Raw genomic sequence first — 23,409 nt, forward strand, 5'->3', positions numbered from 1 at the left:
TCCCAGCATCTCCCATTTCTGACAGTAATCTTCGTCCAATCTGAATAGCTTGGTTACCGTTCAAATCACCTCCACAGTGGGTACGAGTTTGTGACACCTTTAATCACATATATGCAGGTGTGCGAGCCGTCTAGAAAGTGACAGTACCATTCATTTTGCACACGATGCAGTTACTAATCTTTCACAAATTTTGCAACATCTGCACCTCTTTAGAATATCCTTTCCTATGCTGGAAACTTTACACCCCTTTAGTCTTTTTTCTTCCAGGCTCAAAACAAGAGGCAGAGCCTCTGGTACTATACCCAGATTCTTTTGTTTTGGAGCTTGTTTTTGAGACGAGGTCTCACTATGTAGTTCAGGCTGGCCTTGAACTCATGAACTCACTATGTGGTTCAAGCTGTTCCTGAGCTCAAGGGGAATTCTCCTGCCTCAGCCTCTAGAGTGCTAGTATTAAAACCATGTCTGGCTTACACTCACATTCTTGAGAGCCAGTCTGCAGCAGCACCCTGAATCATGTCTTCAGTGGAAAAGACAAGAGTCTTGCAAGTGACACAAACTGTGAATCACACAGTGCTAGAATTGGAAATAACCTGGAAAAAATAAGTGAGTGTCCAGGTTCCCCTGCTTACAGAATTTGAGAACCTTCATCAGGGCATTACAAGAGTTTAAATCACAGGGCAGGTCTGACAACAGCAAACTGAACTGCTAAACTCAAGTTCCAGGCTTTGCTCCTTTCTCACATCCCCTAACTACAAGAGGCAGGAACTCTTCCTTCACAGGATGAAAATGGAGAGACTCCCTCAAGGCTATAGTGGTGACTCAGGGTTTGAACCCAGACTGTTCAATTCCACATCCCAGTCTCTGACCACTAGATGCCTTTGTGAGGATCGAGGTTGGTTTGTTTGCAGCACTGAGCTTTTAACTCAGGGAACGTTTTTGTTTTTGAGGTAGGATCTCATTTGTTGTCCAGGGTGACATGAGGATGGAGATTTTTAAAATGTATGTCAGTTTAAGGTTTCTATTTAGCTTTTCCTTTTTTTTTTTTTAATCCTACAGTGCAATATTTACACAAAAACAAAACATGAAATCCACCAACTGAACTGATTGCATGAAAAACATCCAGGACAAATCTCCCCCTTGAGGAGAAAAAAATATCTTAACATCTTTTGAGTTTTCTCCTCTCAGTTGGGTTGTTTAGGGATACAGAGAATGGGAATCTGCTCTTAAATTACAGTGGGCTGGGGGTGGGTGGAACACACTCAGAACCAGACTGTGTGCCATGCACAAAATCTCTCTGGAAAGATTAAAGACAACTGATAAAAGCCATTGCCCACAAGGAGGGGAGCTGTGTGTGCACAATGAGACCATCCCAGTACATTTTGTACCTCTGGTACCTGCAGCCATTGAACAGATTTTATCTAATCACACACATGCAAATGAAAGACAAGATCTGGCTTGTCCTCCTCTGTGCTGCATGTCCGTGTCTTTATGTTTAACCGGGAAATCTTTTATTGGCTATTACGGCATATCCAGTTCCCCATGTTACTGTTATTTTTGCTATATCTTATTAGATATCTGAGGAAATGTACGCACTCCCAATGTAACTTGTAGTTCTGTTTCTCATCTTTCTTTGGGGTTCCTCATTCTTGTGAATCGTAATTGTAACATGCAGTCTCCCAGTTGTAGAACTAACTAACGCATAAGCCCATAGCAGGTTTAGGATGGTGCTGGGCCTCTTCACCACGGCCACCTCTCTGGAGTCCCAAAACTGGAGCAGGCACTCTGCACCTGGGAGCAGGTGCTCCAAAGCAGGCGTCTGTGCAGCACAGGCTTGGTGCTGGAGCCAGGCATCCGGATTTCAGGTTTTGTGTCCCTTTCCCCTTTTTAGATACTGCCGAGCTAGGGTAGTAACATGTTCTGCGAAGCATACCTGGAGGCTTCTGCATCACCTTGTGAGCACTGCAGGGCTCTTATACCAACCCCAATGGTATGGCCTGGGGCAGGCACTTCCAGGCTGCAAAGCTGCACCGTGCACTGCCGCACTGGTGCTGCAGGCAGGCCACGGGCACACGTGAAGCTCTGCGTACTCAAGCAGCTGAACAGAGAAGGCCAAGGAAAAAATACTGGACGACAGTTTTCCAGCCCCATTACAATCTTATGGAATCACAGTGTCACTATGTCCCAGCAGCATTCCTGATCGCAGGCTGGGGTGGTGACAGTGTGGCCCCTGCACACAGATCTTGACTCGGAAGGCCTAGCTGCCGCTTCCTAGCAGGGTGGGGAGCACACAGTGACAGCCAAGGGCGTCCCCAACAGGCCCATGCCAGGGAAGTGGACAACCTCCCCCTCTCCCAGCAGGGGGAGCTCTTTTAATGTACCCCTAAGGTGCCCACCACTAACCATGGTCAGGAAAACCCCTCACTCACTGTTCTGCTTCTCAGCCAGTGACCACATACTTATGATGGAATTTTACCCTCCAAGACAGGAAGCAAAGGTCTGCGATTCCCGCTATTCAGGAGGCTGGGGCAGGAAGATCTCAAATACGAGGATACCTAGGCAACTCAGTGACCTGCCTCAAAATACAAAGGGCAGAGAATGTACCTTGGTGGTATTGTCCCTGGATTGAATGCCCAGTGCCACAACAGAACAAACAAAACTAGGATATGCAAATAACAAAAAACTAAATCATTAAAATTTTAAAAAGTTTGAGTTTGAAAGGCCATCAAGTGACAACCCACAGATGAGTTTTGTCAGATATGCAGCAGACTTATATTTAGAATAAAAAGACAAATAACCAATTAAAAATGGGCAAAGGTTCTGAAGTTTTCTTCAGCAGATAAACAAATAGATGAAAAGATGCTCAATATGATCAGCCACCGGGGAAATGCAAACCACAGCCAGTGAGTCACCTACACCCTTGCCAAAATGACAGCTAAGTGAACCCTTGTCTACTGGTGGGCACGGACCTGGGACTCACACTGAGCAACAGCTCGGCGATTTCTCCAAAGATCAGAGTCGCCGAGTGATGTGGCAAATCCATTCCCAGGTATTCATTTACCACAAAGAATTAAAGACAAGTCCACGTAAAATCTTGCACATGAATGTTCACTGCAGATTATAGTAGCCAAGAATGGAAACAGCCAAAATCCAATTGATAAATAAAATGCAGTATCACTCCATTCAATACAATATTACAACAAAAATAATGCATACCACAACATGGAATTTGAAACAAGAACACTGAAATATATTGAGAGAATGTATCTTTTTTTTAAATCCTAGGCTTCCCAAAGTTGCCCAGGCTGGGCCTGAACTTTGGATCGGCCCCCCTGCCTCAACTTCCCACAGTGATGGGATAACAAGTATGTATCACCATATCCAGATCAAATTATCTTTAATGTTTAAAAAAGCCTTCCATCTAAGGTAAAAATAAAACATTTAAAAAAACTATATATAACAAAGTAACTTCAGGTCAGGGCCATCACACTGACGCCATGGAGGGCAAAGGCTCAGCAGACCTACCCGGCTCCCTGGTGCTGGGAGCAACTGTGGCCCTCAGCACCGGGCACTCAGTGCCCAGTGTTAGTGCGCTGATGCTCAATCCCCCGACCCCAGCTGAAACCAGTGGCAGTGCCACCGTGGTCCCACCCCGCAAGCCCATTTGTTACAGAACCAATGTGCACAAGACACTGATAACCAATTAACAGGCAGGAGTCACACTCTGTTTAAAACATGTTTTTATGAAGTGGGGGTACAGGCAGGAGGCAGGATGCCACATCTTTGATCAAGAATGTGGCCCCACTGAAACACTGTACCCAAGGCAGAATGTTTGTTTTTACTGTCTGGCTTCCTGGGCTACAACTAGAAACCACCTGCAGGCCTGAGAAAGAAAAGGTGGACACTGCAGAGAGAACCCCACGGAGCCTCAACAGGTGGCAGTGCAATAGCAAGCAGGGTGGGCAGAGCAGGACAAGGCATTGAAGACGAGGGTGTATGCCTCCCCACCCAACTCTGCTGGGTCTCGGGTCCCAGCCATGGGGGCCCCACACTGTACCCCTTCGCTTCTTCCTAACTTCCCTCCTCAGCCTGGGAAATAATTCAGCAGAGGAACTTGCTCCCCCGAAATTACAGGAGGGCTGCCAGGCCTGTCGTCTCATAGGGGTGGAAACTGAGACCCAGTGTGGGAACAAAAGTGCTCTGGAATTCGTGGTTCTGAGGAAAGGGCCTATTCAAATACTAACAGAAAAACGGGCAGGTCGATGGTCAGTGAGCTCTGCCTGTCTGCCCAGTGAGATCTGCGCAGCAGTTTCATAGTAACGGAAGGTGGCACTGATCCCTGGGTCATGTCCCAAAGCCACGGCATGGCCCTGCATTAACTGTATTGTACATACTGTATTCCTGAAGCTCTGGAGGTGGGGACTTGACAGGTGACTTCCCAGCGACCCAATCCTGAGACACTCACCAGCCCCGAGCCAGGCCCCATGGCCTCCTGAACCTGTCTTACACGGCTCTCAGGGCCAGCGCCGGTCCCTCAGGGGCAGCTTCTACACCCTACACCCTGGAGCAGTGGCAACTGCTCTGACTAGCCCACACTAAACCCCTGCACCCTGGCCACTGTGCCCCGCCTTTCCTTCTCAGAAAATGACAAAGGCTCTGGCTGTACTTCCTCCTGCACCCCTGCCTCCTAACAGGCCCTGGGTGGCCCCATGTGGCATAGCCTGCCACACTAACAGAGGGATAAACTCTCCAACAGCAGTCACCTGGATGACTGGCCTCACCAAACCTGGGAGACAATGAAACCTACACTGTAGAACAGGCCCATTCCTGAAGCAAAGTCCTGGAATGAGGGTTACACCATCCCTGAAAGCGCCCTGACTCTTGGGAGCCTGGGCACGGCAAGAGGCCTCTTAGGGGGCTTTTAAGTATGGGGAGAGAAGAGGCAAACACCAGACAGGTACAGGGCTGGGAGTCCCAGGGAGAAGGGAACTGCGGGGAATGCTGCACGAAGGCCGGGGCAGACACCGGATGGTGCTCGGGCCGCTCAGCTGTCAGGCTCCTGCTTAACGCTGATGCGCAGTGGGCAGATGCGCAAAGGCTCAGGGGGTCTGTCGTCCCGCGCACTGCCCACGTAGAAGTAGGGCCGCACCTCCCCGAAGCGGGCGTGGAAGGTGTACAGGTGGCAGTGCCGCTCGGCGTCGTAGAAGGACAGCTCACCCTCCTCACACTCCAGCTGCACACGCAGGCGGCGTGGGATGGCCAGGACCAGGGGTGACGTGGCTGGGTCCGAGGCCACACAGTGGTCCCCCTCCACGCCCTGTGTGCGGCACAGATACCAGAAGCCGGAGCGCATGTCGTGATAGTTGCTCGGCGAGTGGCCCTCTGTGCCCTCCTCCGACTGTACCCGTACCACACCCACCCGCCAGCTCTGCAGCCCACCCAGGGCCACCTCCCAAGTGTGGGAGCCCTTGGAGAAGCTGCGGGAGCCCAGCAGGCAGGGTGCCGAGGAGAAGCGCTCCGGGTTCTCCACCTGCACGTGGTAGCCGTGGTTGGTGACACTGGTGAGGTCATCGGCCACGGAGAGCCAGCCGGCCGCCGTGTTAGGGTCCAGGCTGAAGGGCACTGCAGACGAAGGGGAAAAAGGGGACAATCAGCCAATGTGACACTCCTCTTCTGCCACGCTGGCTAACATTTGCTGGGCCTACACCAAACACCTGGGTCCCACCCGTCCATGCATCCAGGGCACTGCCCAGGCTGATGGGTTACAGACTGGACTAGGTTCCCTCAGAATATGGCCTTATTTTGGAACAGGGCTGATACAAATCAAAGTAGCTAAGATTAACTCAGACTGCAGTAGCGTGGGCCTTTAGCCCAACATGATTGTTCTTTAAAAAGGAAAAATGGCAATGATACTAGGAAAAATGGCATGTGACAGAAAGAACAGAGGTCAAAGTGCTGCAGTCATGAGCCAGGGTCAACCAGGCAATGCCAGCGGGCCCCAGAAGTCAGCAGAAGTGAGAAGGGCCCACTCTACACATTTCAGCGGGACCAGGGCCCTGTGACCACCTGGGCTGGGGGAATAAATTTCTGTCATTTTAAGCAACCCCATTTGTGTCCTTTGTTACAGCAACCACAGGTACCAACAGAGGCAGGGACTCCTCTTAGGAACATACAGTGTCTTAGAGAAGGCAAGACATTCTCCTTCCTGACACTCCAGGACACAATGGTTGGCATGGGCTGTGGTCATCTTGGGAGTGGTGACCTTGCATGAGGTCCCTCATTCTACATGCTACAGTTCTGAAGAGGAAGGGGAGTGGTTGTTCTGAAGAGGTGACAGAGGACCAGGTCCTGCCCAGAAAGGAGCTGGCAGTCAGGCAAGAGGGTGAGGAACGGTTGGCGTGCCTGGGACAGGCTGGAGGGAGCCGGCTGGGAGACAAGGTGGAGCCCAGCAGAGGCAGCGTGGCTGGCTCCCTACAGGCAAGGAGAGCTTCCCCTGCCTGGACCACCTGCCAGCAGCCCTCACCGGCTTCTACACACGTGATCATCTTCTTCCAGACACGGTACCGGAGGGAGTCGAGGTACTTGCAGATATCAACAAGCATGTCTGGCTGGACAGGCTCTGGCTCCATGGTGCAGAAAAGCCTGGAAGGGAGGACTGGGCATGGTGTGCAGGGCTGGGGCCAGGCATCTAGGGAATGGGCAGCAGGACCTGTCCCCTTGCCCTGGGTCTAAGCTCCTGGTCATCTTCCCCATAACAATCCCCTGGATTGGGCCACAAGCCTATTTGGCTGCCACCCCACTTGAGGAATTTGGCCAGAGGGCTCATCCTACCCTAGCTGTGAAAATACAAATAGGAAGAGGTTCTCCAACAGGGCTGCCATCCTTGCGGACAGAGTGACAAATCCCTGTCATAGGATGTCTGAATTAGAGGGAAGTTTAACAATGAATGCTCTAGTCCAACACAGCCAGTACTACTCAACTTGTCCTGAATACCTCCACTGACAGGGAACTCACTCACACCCAAAGCACTCTCTGGTCTCTGAACAGTTCCGACCAGAGGGACAAAGTTCTTCCTTATTCATCCCAAAGAACCCAACAGCCACCTATGTCCCTGGCTGTGTCCTGGGGCTGAGAGAGAGGCGACTCTCTTCCCCGCACAGTGGATGGTGACCTTGCCCTGGGGAAAACAGCCCTCCACTGCTATCCCGGCGGGCAGCACCAATGCCTCGAGAGACCCTTCACCTGCCAGCACCCCCTGTCTCCAGGTTCCACCCACTGTGCGTTACCTGCCTGGCCCTGGAGCCACTGGATTTTGCACCACTGGTTTTTTCTTTTGCCTGCTCTTCCCCTCCCTTCCACAAGACCGGGCAACTTACCGGCGTTTTCGGCTCTTGTGTTTCTGAAGGAGAAAAGAGAGACACACAGACAGTATGTGAGTCTTCTAGCCTCAAGAGGAATCATGCTCCCACATTCACAAACACTGTTATGATGTCAATACTCCCTAACCTGATACACAGATTGAGCATCATCTCTTCAAAATCCCAGGTGACTTCTTTGTAGAAACTAAAATACTGACTCTAAAATTCATATGGAATTCAAGGAACAGAGAATATCCAAAATAATCATGAAAAAGAAGAGCAAAGTTAGACGCCTCATGCTCACTAACAGTAATAACACAGCGTGAGGCTAACATGAAAATGACATATAGCCAGACAGTAGTACAGACCTGTAACACTGCTACTCAGAAAGCTGAAGCGGCAGGAGAATCACAGGTCTGAGGCTAGCCTGAGCAACCTGGTGACACCCTGTCTCAAAGTAAAAAAAATCCCACAGAAAATCCCAAAACAGACATATAAATCAGTGAAATGGGATTCAAAGTCCAGAAACAAACCCTCAAGTTAATTGTCAACTATCTACAAAGGGCCAAGATCACTCAATGGGGAAGAGAACAGTCTTGGGGAAAAAAAAAAAGATGGCACATGTAAAACAATAGATGTCGACATGTAAAACAATAAAGTTGAAGCGTGACTCTATATAGAAAATTAACTCAAAGTGAATCACAGAGATAAATCTTTGGAGGAACACTGGGAATTGAACTCAGAACCTTGCACTTGGCAAGCAGGCACTTAGGCCTGAGCTATATCCCTGACCTGAGATAAAGAATTCTTACAAATGAATGACAAAAGGATAGCCCAATTAAAAAATGGGCAAAGAAATGGAACAGACATTTCTCAACAGAAGAGCTACAAATGACCAATAGGCACATGAAAGATAGCCAACATCATTAGTCATCAGGAACTGGAATCAAAAGCACAGTAACATACCACCCCACCCAGCAGCACAGCTACTAAAAACAGTTCACGTGGAGAAGCTGGATTACTCAGACACTGCTGGTGGGAATATAAAATAGTACAGCTGCTTTACAAAACAGCCTAGCAAATCTTCAGTGAAACCTGATACTTTAGATTCAGCAAATCTACTCCTAGATAAATATGCTCAAGAGAAATGAAAACAGATCCATAAATAAATGGTACATGAATGTTTATTGCCAATAAAATAAAAAAGTAAGCCAGGCACAGTGGCACCTGCCTGTAACAGCTATACTTTATGAGGCTGAGGCACAAAAATAGTAGGTTCAAGTCCATGCTGGGCAACTCAGTGAGACTGTGTCGCAAAGTTTTAAAAAAAGGGCTGAGCATACAGTTCAGCGTAAAAGCCCTAGATTCAATCTCCAGTACTGAAAAAGGTAGAAACAACCCGAACAACGATCAATGCAACCAGTAAAATATACAATGGGATTTTCTTTGGCATACTAAGAAAGAAGCACTAATAGATGCTGTAATACAGATAAAACCTCAAAACATGATGAATGCAAGAAGCCAGTTAAAAAAGGTGAACAATCCCATTTATGACAAATGTTTAGATTAGGCAAGTCTAGAAAGAAGGTTGGTTGCCAGTGGCTGGGGGAGAAAGGATTCAGATGTGATCGCTGAAGGGCATAGACCTCTCTGTGAGTGATAAAATGTTCTAAAAGGCACAGTCGTGATGGGTGCACAATTCTGTTCCATACTGAAAACTGGAGAACTGGCTATTTTAAATGGGTGAATGAAGTCAGGGTATGCGCACTTAATAGTTCCAGTTACTCAAGAGACTAAGGCAGAAAGATCTTTTGAACCCAAGAGTTTGAAGCCAACTTGGGTAACAAAGCAAGAGCCTGTCTTTTAAAAGAAATAAACTTTAAAACAGTGAGTGAATTATGTAGTACAGTATGCAAATTGTAGCACAATAACAACAACAATAAAAATAGCTTTAAGCCGAAAGCATTCCTGGAAGCACTCTGGGCACTAGACAGGACAACTCTCCCAATGTCCTCAACAGAACTGGCAAGGAACCCAACTTTTAATCCCATCAGGCACCTCTGTAATCAGGCAATGTGGGGACCGGGACCAGTGGCTCCAGGCTTTGTAGGATCTGCAAAGGTCGTAGTTCACATGGGACTTTCCCGCTTGATGGCTCTGACCCTCCTCGCTCTGCTGGACAGACTCCCCTTTCCCAGAGATGTCTGCTGCCTGCAGGGGCACAGGTAGGTACCCTGATAGGTTTCCTGACTGACTTATAAAGTAGCTTTTGAGTTACAGAAACTTTTTTGTAAAGAGCAATGACAAAACCAATAAATGAAAGAAAAATGAACTCAACACTATTAAAAAAAAAACAGAATCATCCTTTTCTTAACAAGAGAAAATACCAGGACATCATATTTATATAAAGAAATTTCAGTAACTGAGTAACTTTTAAGGACTCTATTTTAAAAAAACAAACAAAAAAATGTGAGAAAGGGGCAGAGATGAGACTCTCAGGCTCCACTCTCCTCAGTCTGTCAGCCTCTGATGCTAAGAGCGGATCAACTTAGCCCTTCCGGGCCAGGTGCTGGGGAGCCATGGAGCTCTAGGCTGGCCAGACTGGTGCCATGTTTTGTGCCTAGTCCCTGAACATCTGGTCCCATCCCTGAATCCAGATGCTGAATACCTCACCATGAGAAAAGAGATGTCGTCCTCCTTCATTTCCGCCTGCAGCCGCTCGATCTCATGGGCCAGCATCTCAGTCTCTTCCTCAAGCCGCTTCATCTTCTGGTCAGCCAAGAGCTGCTTCTGTCTGGCCTCATTAGTCATGGCATCCAGTGTAGCCTGCTCCTCCTTCTGCAGGAACTCTCGGAGCTTTTCAAACTCTTCCCGGATACGGCTCTGCAGCCAGGCACCCTCTACCTGCACCAGGGAGTTGGAGAAGGTTAGAAATGGGATTCTCAGCTGTCCCCCAGCCAGTGACCTTCATGCTGCAGTAAGAACTCCATGTTCTAAAGGAATTCTATATAGAATTTCTATAGATAAAACAACAGCAAGAGAACTCCTGAATCACAGAAATGAAGTATCACAAAAGCAGCATTTCTGTTTTGATTTTTCAGACTGGCCTTAAATTTGCCATCCTGCTTAACCAAGCACCAAGATTACAGGTGTATGTCACCACACTGGTTTCTTGCAAATAACAGGGTTTTTTTTCGTGGTGGTAATAGAGATGAACCCAAGGCCTTCTCGCTGAGCTACATTCCTAGCCCCTTTTTATTTTTTATTCTGACAAAGGGTCTCTACATTGCTAAGTTACCCAGTCTGGGTTCAGACTTCCGATCCTCTTATCACAGCCTCTCAGAGTCCTGGGATTTTAGGTACGCACTGCCATTGCCATACAGCAACAATTTAAAAAAGTTAACATACCTACAAATTTTAGGACCTTCATTTGCCTGATCCAGAGGCTTTTTGTTTTTTTGTTTATTTTTTTAAAATTTATTTTAAAGAGATAAAACCAAGGAAAATAAAACAATAAAACCAATCAAAACAAACCAGTATAAGTAATACAGGACTTGAAAACATTATGAAATCAACAGTGATTACCATAATCCCTTTTGCTGTTTTCAAAATAGCTTCAGATACCTTCAGACATAGTAAAAAACAGAACAGAATAGAACTAATAAAAACAAAACAATGAGTGCAATAAAGGACTTCAAAAGAAGACAATAGTAAATCCAGAATGGCTACCATAACGTATCTGCTATCTTTGAAAAAGCTGCTCCTGCCATCATATTTAACATAAAAAAAAAAAAAAGGCCCCAACACAACAAATCAATGAAAATGATATAGGACTTCAACACAAGATAATAGGGAATCAAGAATGGCTACAATCCTCAGAATGAGATTCCCCCCTAGATGCCACACTGTGTACTGCCATCCTCTAAATCTGTGATCAGACCAGTGGCCCTAGAGCTACAAAGTCAGTGAAACACCAAACACCACAAGCATCCAATTGTATTTCACCACAGCCTGTGCTCCTCTGGATCAGCAGGTCGCTTATGGGGTAGGAATGGGGAAGGGGATTGTACTTCCTGTTTGCCAGCCTGCGCAACAAAAGGGGCTGGGGTCTGGCTGGCCCCACTTTGGCAGTGGCCTGTACATGGCACTGGTTCCCAGGGTCTGGCTTGCTGGTATAGCCTTGTTCTCACCCCGCAAACCTGTAGTCCACAAACAGCTTGGGTTTGCCTGTCTCCACTCTGGCGGTGGCCCATGCATGACAGCAGTCGCAGAGACTTTTTTTAAATAATAGGCAGTATTATCTTAACATGTACACTCCAAATCATAACCACACACACACACACACACACACACACACACACACACAAAAGTTGTGGACAAAACACACTTAGAGAAAGGAAATTATTTCTTACCTGAGAAATGAAAGAGACATTTCTTAGTATAATATGAAAATGAGACGGTTGAAAGACTGAGATAACTGAATATAACATCAGAAGTTTTGTATGGAAAGACTATTAATAAAGCTAAATATATACACATAATTCTAAGACAACCATTGGAAAATCAATTCCAAATATGGGCTCTAGTTAAGGCAGATTATAACCTCAGTTTTGGGCCTAACAGTTCAAATACACTTACAGTTCTGAAAAGATGATAAAGCCAAAGAAAACAAAAAAGTGAAAATGACTCAGGGAAAAAGAAATAACAAACTAGGAAAAATAATTGTAACAAGCTTATTTGACAAACTTAATCGTCTTAATGTACATAAGCATTCTTACAAATCCACTAGGAAAAAAGACAACTACTCCAAGAATAAAAAAGAACTTAAGGGCCAGGGATTTAGTTCAGTGGAGCAAGCTCCTGCCTGGCAAGCGCCGGGTCATGAGTTTGATCCCAAGTTTAAAAAAAAAAAGAACATAAATTAGGGCTGGGGTGTAGCTGAGTGGTAGAGCACTTGCCTAGAATGCAGGAAGCCCTGGTTCAATCCCCAGGACATGCAAAGTGGGGAGGGCATGAACTGGCATTTGCTAAGAAACTGGTACAGTAAATCCCTGAGTCCTGGGCTCCTTTCCAGAAGAATGTTCGTATGTTGGAGTCACTCCTAAGTCTAACAGTGTGACCACACAGCTGTAACGCAAATATACAATGTATCTGTATTGCTTTGGACTTCCTAGCAGCCCCTCTGCATCAGCCCTGCTCTCCTTACTTCCAGACACCCTGGGCTCTGATGAGCACTGTCCACTGTCAATGAGCACACACAGCACAACTGTGACAATGTCCAGGAGACCTGTAAGTTACTACCACAATTTGATGGCATCTACTAATGTTCATAATGTGAGGTCCACTCATATCTGTGAAAGTCTGCAACTTGAACATTTTTAAGTTGGGAACTTCCTGTACTGAGAAAAGACATACAAACTCACCAGTAATCAAAGAGATGCAAATAAGAACAGAAAACACGCTGAAACCTCAGGCTAAAAGGACTGATCACTCGTGTGGTAGACAAAGTGGGACCTCAGGTGATTCTATTTCAGGATACAAAAGAATAGAGGCAGGAAAATTCAGCAAGTATCACAGCAACTCCAGCCTCTGTCACCGAAGGTCACAAAAGCCTCACCGTAAACAGGTAAACACAGACACATACTACACCATCAAGTTGGATTCATGGGCTCTGACAGGAAAAGCAATGATCAAGTTGGAATTCTAGAGACTTCACGGCTCTCCATACAAATCCTCAGAGCCTTCGGTTGCTTGGGTCAGGCGGATAACAGCCCTCCCCCACGGTATCCCAGTCCATTCTGTCCATAGCAAGCCGGTCAAGTCACTTTGGGCACAGAAGCGACTAAGTCAAAGGGTAGAAAAGAAGTCCTATGACTCCATGACACTTCTAAAGGTGCCTTCCAGAAATGGCAGGGCGTAATCTCATTCTTAAATAGAACTTCATTACATGCTTAGGGGTCTGAAATATTACAGCAAAATAAAAAAAGCAAATTCTTTCTTACGTCAGTTTGTTGTCTCTGAGACACCAGAAATGTTGGATGGCTTCTCTCTGTTGGGTGCTTCTATGTATTATCTTATTTGAATGCTTAAACCCAAACTGCAGTTCAAAAGGAACTGTCCTCTTTTCCTTTTGAGGATTAGTTTGGCAGAGGTTTTCTGCAGACAGGCTTAGATTTGAAAGCAGGTCTTCTGGGGGGGTCTTTCTCCTGTTTTGTCTCCCCTGCTGGAGGCCAGCTTCTGACTGCTTCCCTGGTTCTGTCCAGTACTCCCCGAGGTGACTGCTGCTAGCAGTTACCACCCAGCTGGACTCATCCCAGCTGCGGCACACACATGCTGCCCCAGAGAGTGGCCTCCTGTGCCTATGTGCCTGAAGTCCAGCACTGGGCTTGGAAAGAGCCTCACTGACATCTCACCATGGAGTTCGCTGAAAGCCACAAGTACATTACTGGCCACTCACTGTGGGCCCAGAACTTCAAGAGACCAGGAATAGACTGTGTGCCTGCTCTCCTTATGCTGAGATGACAGGAGATCAAAAAGAATGCAGTGTCTTGGAGAACACACACCCAAGAGACAAGACATCAAGTGAAAGAGAAGGGCCCTTTTGGGGTAATGAAGGACACGGGAGCAGAGATTCTAATGGCAAAGAAGCTATACATAGGGCCCGGGAAACAGACTTGCCTAGTTTAAGAAACAGAGAGGCCCAGGCGGCCGGAACAGAGTATCTGATGTGTTTTTCCAAAAGATCACTCTAGTGCAGAGGAAGCAGGAGGAAAGACAGGTGAGCAGCACAGTTGTGACCTGGTATATTCTGAAGAAGGGACAGGACTTTTCATTGAGTGGACACAGGGACCAAAAGGAAATGAGGAATCACAAAGGAGTCACAGCTCATCATCGGCCTGGGCACCAGTACACAGTGATGCGCATGTGATGAAGTTTATTTTAAGTCACCAGAACAGAGAGTCCAGGTGGCTTTTTGTGGCTGCTGGTGTGACCCTGCCCAGGTCTTAGACAGACAAGAAGCCCCACCAGTGCTGAAGAGTTTGGCTCCACAAGGCCTCAGCACTAAGGAAGGCCGCCTCAAAGTCAAAAGCTCCGCTGTGGGTAGTACTGGTCAAATCCAGGGCCAACCCTGCTCACCTCTCCCCAACTTCCCTGGGTGTCCCCACCTCTCCACTCAGCCCAAGCCCTCACTCACCTGGTTGTGCTTGGCGATGTTCTCATAGGAACGTCGCATGGCCCAGAAGGCCTTGGCTTTCTCCCGCAGCATGTGCTCCAGGTTCTTACACTTGGCCTGCCAGGAGAAGAGGAGGAAGGCAAGTTAGGGCTGGAGGTCATACAAGAAGGGCAACACACATTTACCCTGGAATTCCACTTTCACAGGAACATAATGACCATGTTACCAAACCCAGTCCTGCCAAGCACCGCAGGCACAGCCGAACGGTAACTACAGTTGACTCTCAGCCGGATGTCCGTTCAAGAGCAGAAATAGCTGCTGGGTGTCTCTAACCCAGTGCCCTGTGTTTTTTGCCAGTACAGGTGAGACAGGGAGTCAGGGCGGAGCAGGGAAAGGTGCCGGGTCTGACAGGCTGGTCATGGGTCCAGCAGAGAAGGGCATCCTGCTGAGGGCCAGGACTGGACCGGGCTGCACCGGAGTCCCTAATTGTGTGCTTACTATACAGACAATAGGCTCCCTTGGCAGTTCTTGGAGCTGCATTGGTCTGCAGTCGTAATATGTGGGTCTGAAACAGGAGTGGATCCAGCCATTTACCATGGAGTGCAGACATGCACCACTAAACGCGCCCGGCCTCACTCCAGCCCTCTGTTGATGTCTAACATTGCTTGATCACGTGAAAAACATCAGCACCCCCAAATGTGGGTTAGCAACTTCTGTTTTTTAACATTTTAATTGTTTCTGACTTCCTTGGACACCCTAAAGAGCCACTATGAGTTTTAGGTTGGTTTCTTACCTTTTTTACTTGAGGTCTATCATTCTCTTTTTCTCTTTCTTCTCCCCCTCTCTGTCTCTATTTTTTTTTTTTTTTCCAGGATCTCACTATGCAGTTTTGGTTGGCCTTGAACTTTCTATGCAACCCAAGTTGGCAATGAACTCACAGCAATCCTCTTGCCTCAGCCTCCCAAGAGCTGGGATCATAGGTATGTACCACCATACTTGGTGCTTTCTATATTCTAAGAAAGCTTTTTGAGTTTTTTCTTTGTAAAAACAATAAAAATGACTCTAGTAACATTCATTAATTATACGACTGCCAGTTCTTACTAAGTGCTTACTATGTGCCAGGAAGTATGCTAGGTATGTACCTAAATGGCATCATCTGATCTCTACATTATCTCTGTGAAATAAGAATCTGTGCCTCGTCTTATAGATGGAAATGTGAAACACAGAGGAAAGGGACACGGCTAACACACAGGCCTAGCATATGAGCCCAAGTTGTGTTGGTCTCTGGTGAGATGAAACAGTTGTTTAAACCTTTAACTGCTGCCAAAGACAGTATGGTTCTCCCAAAACCCTCACCCCACCTGGACCTGACATGGATCATAAGCCTGGACTCTGTGAGGACCCTGCAATAGGATGAGATGTTTGGGGGCCTTGGGGAGGCAGAAAGCATTTTACAATGCAGATTAGAGGCCTGGGACTTGGAGAAGTATCTAGGAAGGTCTGCTATGGAAGATGCAAAAAACTCTGAGTTCTGATCTGAGAACACTGCCACTTTAATTTCCTGTCCCACAAGTAACTCTATTTTTCCTTCAGTGAGTGACTGCATTTCTCCAAGTTTCTATATTCTTTATTAGTAAAATATAACCATCTCTACACAGTCCCCTGTTGGTCTAGTCTGTGTATTTTGGAGTGTTTTGTTTATTTTTGTACAAGGAATCAAACTCAGGACCTTATACTTGCCAGGCAGGAGCTGTGTGACTCAGCTATATCCCCAGCCTTTGGAGTGTTTTAAATTAGTATTTCTATTCAGTGATGACTAAGGAAACACTAACATAAGCCAATTCTGAATTGCCTAATAAATTGTATGATACATGCTTTCAGTTCCCCATTTCAGCACAAGCACACATAGATATGTTAACGGTTAAGTGGTCATCAGCTTACTTCCATGGTCTTGGACTACCAGTGTGTTATGGTTTGTATCTAGATGTGTGTTCTCATAGGTAGGGCTTTTGGAAGGTGACTGGATTATAGGACTTATATCTGACTTGCTGTTAGGAAAGGGGACATAGAGGGAAAAGAGATGCGTCACTGAGGGCATGGCCTGGAAGGGATTATCTTCTTTCTCAGCTCCTCTCTTCATTGTCTCCCCCCAACATGCCCCTGTCATGCCGTCCTACTTTGATGCCAACTGACTGTGGACTGAAACCTGTATCAACAGTGAGCCGAAATAAACCTTTTCTCCTTGTTAGTGTTGGCTATTTTATTCCAGCAAGGAAGAAAGTGATGAAGATTCTGATGATAGAGAAGTGGTGGCGTCGCTGTGAGGCTACCTGACCATTTGTTATTGGTTCACAGGAACTTTGAGAAAGTTAGCAGACACCGGCTAGAGAAGTCTTAGAATACTGTAGTCTGAGATTAACAGAAGATTCTGGTCAGGGCTCACAAGATTAGAATGCTGATTAAAAAAGGTAGAAGGTGAAAGATCAGATGCAGGTAGTTTCTTTTCAGAACAAGGATTCCAGTGGCAGTTGAACTCTAAGCCATGAGACTTACACTGTGGCAGAAAATTTGTCTACATTTTACTCATGTCCTGAGACTTTTCAGGAGATCAAGATTAAGGGCAGAGAACTAATTTATCTGACAGAGGAAATTTCAAAGCTGCACAAAATTCAGGCTATGACATGGATACCATTGAGAACGTTTAGCCAATTCTACATTAAAAATCAAGAACAAATGGCACTGCTGAGTGATTTTACAAGTGCGTTGCCCTAGAAGGAAGTTTCTGCAAATTTGGAACAGAGGAAAGGTTGAGGACTGAAAAGATGTGCATTAAAAAGAAGTCAAATATTTTACATGGATTTTACAAAGAATGCCTTGACGGAATTTGATGAACCCCAAAGATCTCACTCTTTGAAGACTCAAAGGTGAAAGCCTTTCCTTTAAGAAATGAGCCCCAGAATATCCTGAAGAAACGTCATTTAGGAAACTGATTTCCTGGGATTGAGTTCACAGTGCTCAGCAAACCCAGGCACTCAGAGGCTCCTGCAGCCATGATGCAAAAAGGCCTGGTTACTGCTGGAGTCAGTAGCAGACCTCGGCCCCATCTCCATGGTGTTGGTTTTACAGGTATGCAGAATGCAAGAGATGTGGGGTCAGGGAGGCTTCCACCCAAATTTCAGAAGAAGGCCTGGGAAGCCAAGCAGTGTGCCTGAGTGGGCAGCACATGAAGCTGTGAGAGTGAACCCAAAAGTTCAGCAGAGATCCCAGGAAGGTGGAAAAGTCAGGGAAGTGGAGCATCTGAGGAAAGCCACAAGGAGAAACCAAAGCTAGGTGAAGAGTGATGCCACGAGGGATATAACTGCAGAAATATTATAGCAGCCTTCCAAAATTCACATGTCACCACAACTAGTCTGAGATGCTCGACATGGAGCTACAAGAATAAATATCTGCCTTGCAAGGCTTTGGTCTGTATTTGGTCCCACTGGTTTATATCCCCTATTCTCTTTTAGAATGGGAATATGCATCTTGCAGTATTTTATGTTAGCAATGTTTAGCTTCTTTTTGATTTTACAGGTGTTGATAGCTAAGAGTTTGCCTTATGTCTCAGGAATGCTGAAACTGCCTTATGTCTTCAGCAATGCTGAAACTGTTAGGATTTTGGCAACTCTTTTAAGATGGAATAAATGCATTTTGCATAAAGGAACGCACATGAGTCTTTTGGGACCGAGAGCAAGCTGTTATGTTTCTTTATCTGGATGTCCTCTAAGAGCCTCTTGCATTCATACGTGGGGTCTTTGGAAAGTGACCAGATTATGGGGCTTATAGTTGACTTACACTGGGAGATGGGGTCAGTGGTGAGGAGGGTGACAGTTCACTGGAAATGTAGCTTGGAAGATTCTCTCTCCCAGAGAGATTTCCCAGATCTCTCTCTCTTGATCTCTCTGCTTTCCTATAGCAGCTTCTCACCTGCTATGCCCCCTTCTGCCCTGTGGTCCTGCCTTGAAAGCAGCTGACCACGGACTATAAACATGAACCAAAATAAAACTTCCTTTCTTTAAGATGCAGGTATTGGTATTGTGCCTCAAAGGAAAAAAAAAAAAAAAAAAGAACAGAACAGAATCACACTCAGCACAAGATGTTCTGAAGCCAAAGTAGGCCAAGTAGGTCACCTGACTTTCAGAGCTCTTCAAACAGGAAAACAGGCTGGCAAGTCATCACTTGCAACAAAGTAAAGACAGAATTAATCAAGAGGATCTTGGCCAAGAGCAGAGATTTCACTTCAACACAATAAAACCTTGCAAATCAGATTATAACTGGAATTATACCCTATTGTAGTTTTGCATGGATTTAACCTGCCAACTTTTTGGTATTTTATTGGTTATATGTAATATAGGCATGAAGAATTTATAGCAGTTCTGTGTTTATGTATATGTAAGTAATAACATGTTTAGGGCACACTGCTAGAGTACTTTTAAGACTGTGACCTTTGTTAAAGTTTGAAAAAACATGGCACTTAAGGTCTTTCTAAGGTGTCTCAGCACAAATACTTTCTAGAGCTCTTAAATACATATGTCATGCTTTAATCTCATTGATTCATCCATCATGTCTACTGCACTTAGGACAATACCTCAAATTTATTACGATGTCCTTTGGTGCCTTGTAGAATGTGGCTAGACCTCATTCTTTCCAGAATGTTCCTGAGTTATTGCTCCCTGGTCCCACAAACCCACCATCACTGCTTCTTGTCCCTCACTCACTCAGCTGCCCCCTGCTTACTTCTCTGAACCTTCAGTGTCTAAGAAATCAGTTCCTGACTTTTTCTATGTCAAATCAGACAAGAGCAGGTCTTCCTCTTACAATGTTATCATATCTCATACCATCCTTCTTAGAAATGTTGGCTTATAATTTCTGATTAGTGTGCTTATTCAGTCATGCCTACTGGACTCTAACCGTGACTCAGTGTCATTATATGGTATAACATTATACAGTAAAATGAGAATAACAGTATTAACCTGTAGCAAGCTGAATAATGCTTCCCCCAAAGATGTAAATATGATTACTTGGCACAAGGTCATTGTAGATTATTAAATTAAGGATCCTCATATGGTATAATATTCTGGATTATCTGTTTGGGCCCAATGTCATTACAAGAGGTACCATAGTCAGCCAAAGAAGGTAATCTGACAACAGAAGTTGAAGTTGGAATATCACACTTTAAAGATGGAGGAAGGGGTCTCTAGAAGCTGAAGAAGGTAAGTAAATATGTTCTTCTCTAGAGCCTCCAAAAGGAACATAGCCCTGTTAACACCTGGAATTGGCGCTGTTTTAAACCACTGTGTTTGTACCAATTTATTACAGCAATAATAGGAACTCACATATAGTATTAGGATTCTGTGAACATTAAGGTGTTTTTAACATGTAAACACTTAAAAACAACTAGCACATAGTAAATACTCAAAAAGTATTAGTTCATGTAATTATAATTTCTGATAATCAGACTGGTCTCAAAATTGGTATAAAATGATCCTTTTTTTTTTCTCTTGTTCTTCTTTTTTTAAACAAAAAAAGTAAGTATCTTGTCACAAAGTCACCTACTGAGAAACTTTCAGAGCTCGCCACAGCTGGTAAATGAGTGAGCTACACCCTACATCAAGTTGATTATACTCAGCTTGCACACTTCTCAGATCTGGGACTAGACCACTCCCAACTTCTCAGCCACAACCCTGAGTGTCCTTTCTGGCACCAGAACCCTGTGACTGGTCCCTGAGGTCTCTAAGATAAAGGGTAAGTAAGATCTGAGTCTGCATCTTCAACATCATTCTAACTACTGTGAAATTATCTTGGTACTCTGACAGTCAGGCTCTGGACACTTTCATATGCTGCTGCCTCTTCCTGAACCACCTTCCCTCACCCTGGGTCACCTAACATGTCCACCTCCCTCAGGTCTCTTCTGGAAACTCCCCTGAGGGTGGAAACTGTTGTCTGTCTCATGTCCTAAAGTACTCGCATGTCTTAGTTACTTTTCTTGTTACTGAAACAAAATCTAAAAAGGAAAGATTTATTTCAACTCAGTTTGTAGAGGTTTCAATCCATAAATGGCTGGCTCTAAGGCAGTGTGGCACGGCAGAGGAGACTGCAGAACAGAAATAGCTCAGTGTGGCAGGCAGAAGGCAGAAAGCAGCAAACTACCTGCCTTCTATGTTATTTCCAATCAATGGACTTAGTATCACACATCTTTAATGCCAGTTCCCATGCCCCAAATTCAGCCAGCTCCAAAAAGCCCCACCTATTAGCACATGAGGCTTTAGGGGGATAGCTAGATAGAAATCATAACACCTTAGGACCCAGCAGTACAAGATAGGTATTGATTAACAGCAAACTGTCCAGAGTGTGTGCTCCGTAGCCCAGTTCTCCTGAATGTTGGCCAGGTCCCAACTTTGGTGCTCTGCCTGATTCCTGTCCATCTTCTGATCGTACCTAACCAACTCCATTCCCCAACCAGCACACCAGTGCCCCAGGCTACCTGGTACTTACTTCAGCTTTCTGACATCACAACTTAGCATTTTTGCCAGTGGATATGGGGAAAACATTGTTTTGGACCACTATTAAATAAATATGGTGGCAGGAGTAATAGGCATACTCATTCAAACGTGCATGATAGCAACCCTACCTTCCTCTTGACTTGAACAGTATCATTTTTGACATTTCTTACAAACTATCTAAAAAGAAGCCAGGAAGTACCCTGCCATGTATTGGAGGTTTTTGCAGTACCTCCCTTTAATAAACGCAGCTTCCTGTCAACTAACCAGCTGTTAAAACCGTCGATTGGATGCATTAATAGTAGGCGATTAATAAATCTAGTGTTTCACAGCATTAACTTAAACTGCCACAGTACAAATGGTATTTCTAAGGGTTAAGGTCAAAAGTTTTTCTGATCATTTTTCCTTCCTACAACAAAAACTTCTCCATGTGTTGCTTTTGCTCTGTACAGTTGCTCCTTAGCTTATTTACAGCCACTGGAACTCCAGGCATTAGAAAGCTCAAAGAGCGATGACCCAGAATACCATAATAAACCAGCGGGCTAGGGCCAGAGGCCTCACCCCACCACCAGGCCAACCGCGGTGCCGGATGGGGAAGGTGACGACTGCGAATCTTAAGGCTCCGTATCCAGGTCAGATCCTGCCTGCCCCATTCTAAACTGTGTCTCGCACACCTGTGCTGCTCCCAGGATCCCGGGTCACAGGTCCCTGGCAAAAGAAGGGGTGATGCCTGGCCTGGGCCCTACAGCGAGGGCGGGCACGGGGGCGCCAAGGAACCCCGGCTCTCCCTGGGATCTACTTCCCTTCTCCCACCGCTACAGGGTACCCGATTGGGGCGGCTGGGGGCCCGGGAGCCCCACGAGGCGGAGCCGCGCTGGGAGCGCGCGCTGCGGCCCAGCATCGGCCACCCGGCCCCCGCGCGGTGCGTCTCACCCGAAAATCGTGGGCCGTGTCCTTCACCGGCTGTACGCGGTGGCCCTGGTGCCGGGGGTCGGCCTGACACAGGCAGCACAGCAGCTCCTTGTCCTCCAGGCAGAAGAAGCCGAGCTGGCCGCGGTGCGGGCGGCAGACGCGCGAGGTGCGGTGGCCGGCGCCGCGGCGCGCGCCCTCAGCCTCCTCGCGCAGCAGCTTTTCCACCAGGTTGTTGAGGGTGTGGTTGGTGCGCAGGTCCGCGGGCGACGCGTGGGCCTTGCACACCGGACAGGTGGGCGTCGTCTGCACCTCCCAGCAGCGGCTCACGCACCCGCGGCAGAAGTTGTGGCCACACTGCAGCGTCACCGCGTCACGGAAGGGATCGAAGCAGACGGCGCAGAGGAGCTCCTCCTTGAAGGAGCCAGCAGGCCCAGACAACGGCACCGGACTGAACTCCATCGCCTCCGCAGCCAGTTCCGGCAACTTTCACTCCGGCCCCTCCCACCTTTTTGGCGGTTAGAAGCGGCGGAAAGGGCGTCACCGAACAACTTCCGGTCGGCCCGCTGAGCGACGGCAGCGCTGGCCAATCGTGAGGGGCGTGCTGGAGCGGCTCCGCTTCACTTCCGCTGATGGGAGCGCCGAAGCGTCTTAGGGTCGCTTTAGGGCTGGGGCAGCAGTGAACATCTACTAGGGCTCGAAGTGGGAAGTAAAGTCTAGGAACCTTTTCCTTAGTCCCTGGTCGTTTCAGACGTGGGAGAAAGCGGAGATTTTAACCTCCCGGTTCCTAGTTAGAGGAGGGTTCTTAAGGCACCCTTAGTGGCCTCAGCCCTTAGAGCAGGTAGTGGTTTCTTAGTGACGCATCCCCTCCGTAGCATTCAGCGTTTGCATGTCTTGGTCACTCTTATTCCGGCCTCGGGGAAACACTTGAGGGAGGAGGGTAGTGACAGGCATTGGTTCTTGGCCTGTGGGGATGACTCACAATCACGAGACTCTGTTTATGAGTAAAACGGCTATAATACCTTTGTCTCGAGGACATATTGAATATTAAAGCGAAAAAATAGGGAAGTGCTTAGGGAAATCGGGCAGGGCCCCATTAAAACAGGGATTAAGGATTTAAGCAAAGTTAGCTTGGGGAGCTAGGAACCACACTGAACTCTTGCCATTAATGGCGAGCAGAATCTCTCCAACTCCATTCCTGCTTTGGTGGGTTTATTTTACAGATACCTTTCACTTGACCCGCTTCCAGTCCTGGGCTCTGCTGGCAGGCGACTTGTGTATCATGCTCCTGCATGTTTTGAAAGCAGAAGCCCTGCATGCTTTTTCCTGACAGCCTCCCCCGAACCCCCAACAAGGGTATTTCTGTGATGAACAGCTTTGGAAGGTAGAACTATTGCCTGCCTCCAGGGAAAAGTCTGGTGGACTTACTTCC

General features: G+C 46.7%; 1 protein-coding gene across 3 annotated transcripts; it reads right to left on the bottom strand.

Moving 5' to 3' along the window:
- Positions 1-3,720: 3,720 nt before the first annotated feature.
- Trim35 (tripartite motif containing 35) lies at positions 3,721-22,507 on the bottom strand. 3 transcript variants are annotated; one of them, XM_005008120.4, is made up of 7 exons: positions 22,002-22,502; positions 14,551-14,646; positions 10,029-10,259; positions 9,414-9,566; positions 7,374-7,396; positions 6,521-6,639; positions 3,721-5,619 (listed from the first exon to the last, which is right to left on the bottom strand). In XM_005008120.4, exons 1-7 carry the CDS (start codon positions 22,437-22,439, stop codon positions 5,042-5,044), a joined length of 1,638 nt encoding a protein of 545 aa, XP_005008177.1. In that variant the 5' UTR covers positions 22,440-22,502; the 3' UTR covers positions 3,721-5,041. The 3 variants fall into 3 exon arrangements, with proteins under 3 accessions (XP_005008177.1, XP_003479723.1, XP_012999021.1); XM_013143567.3 differs by having other exon boundaries at positions 5,413-5,619; positions 6,400-6,639; positions 22,002-22,507; XM_003479675.5 differs by lacking the exon at positions 9,414-9,566 and having other exon boundaries at positions 22,002-22,500.
- Between the last annotated feature and the right edge of the window lie 902 nt (positions 22,508-23,409).

The sequence above is a fragment of the Cavia porcellus genome, unplaced genomic scaffold (genome assembly GCF_034190915.1).
Source record: "Cavia porcellus strain 051 isolate PalLab524CR breed Dunkin Hartley unplaced genomic scaffold, mCavPor4.1 scaffold_24, whole genome shotgun sequence".
NCBI classification, from domain to species: Eukaryota; Metazoa; Chordata; class Mammalia; order Rodentia; family Caviidae; genus Cavia; species Cavia porcellus.

What these genes read in the sequence shown, in the direction of transcription:
- Trim35 (XM_005008120.4), bottom strand. Translation starts at nt 22,439, where the DNA reads ATGGAGTTCAGTCCGGTGCCGTTGTCTGGGCCTGCTGGCTCCTTCAAG. An exon ending in ACATCGCCAAGCACAACCAG is followed by an intron (nt 10,260 to 14,550) that starts GTGAGTGAGGGC and finishes TCCCTGGTGCAG; the next exon opens with GTAGAGGGTGCCTGGCTGCA. An exon ending in CACAAGAGCCGAAAACGCCG is followed by an intron (nt 6,640 to 7,373) that starts GTAAGTTGCCCG and finishes CCTCCCTTCCAG; the next exon opens with GCTTTTCTGCACCATGGAGC.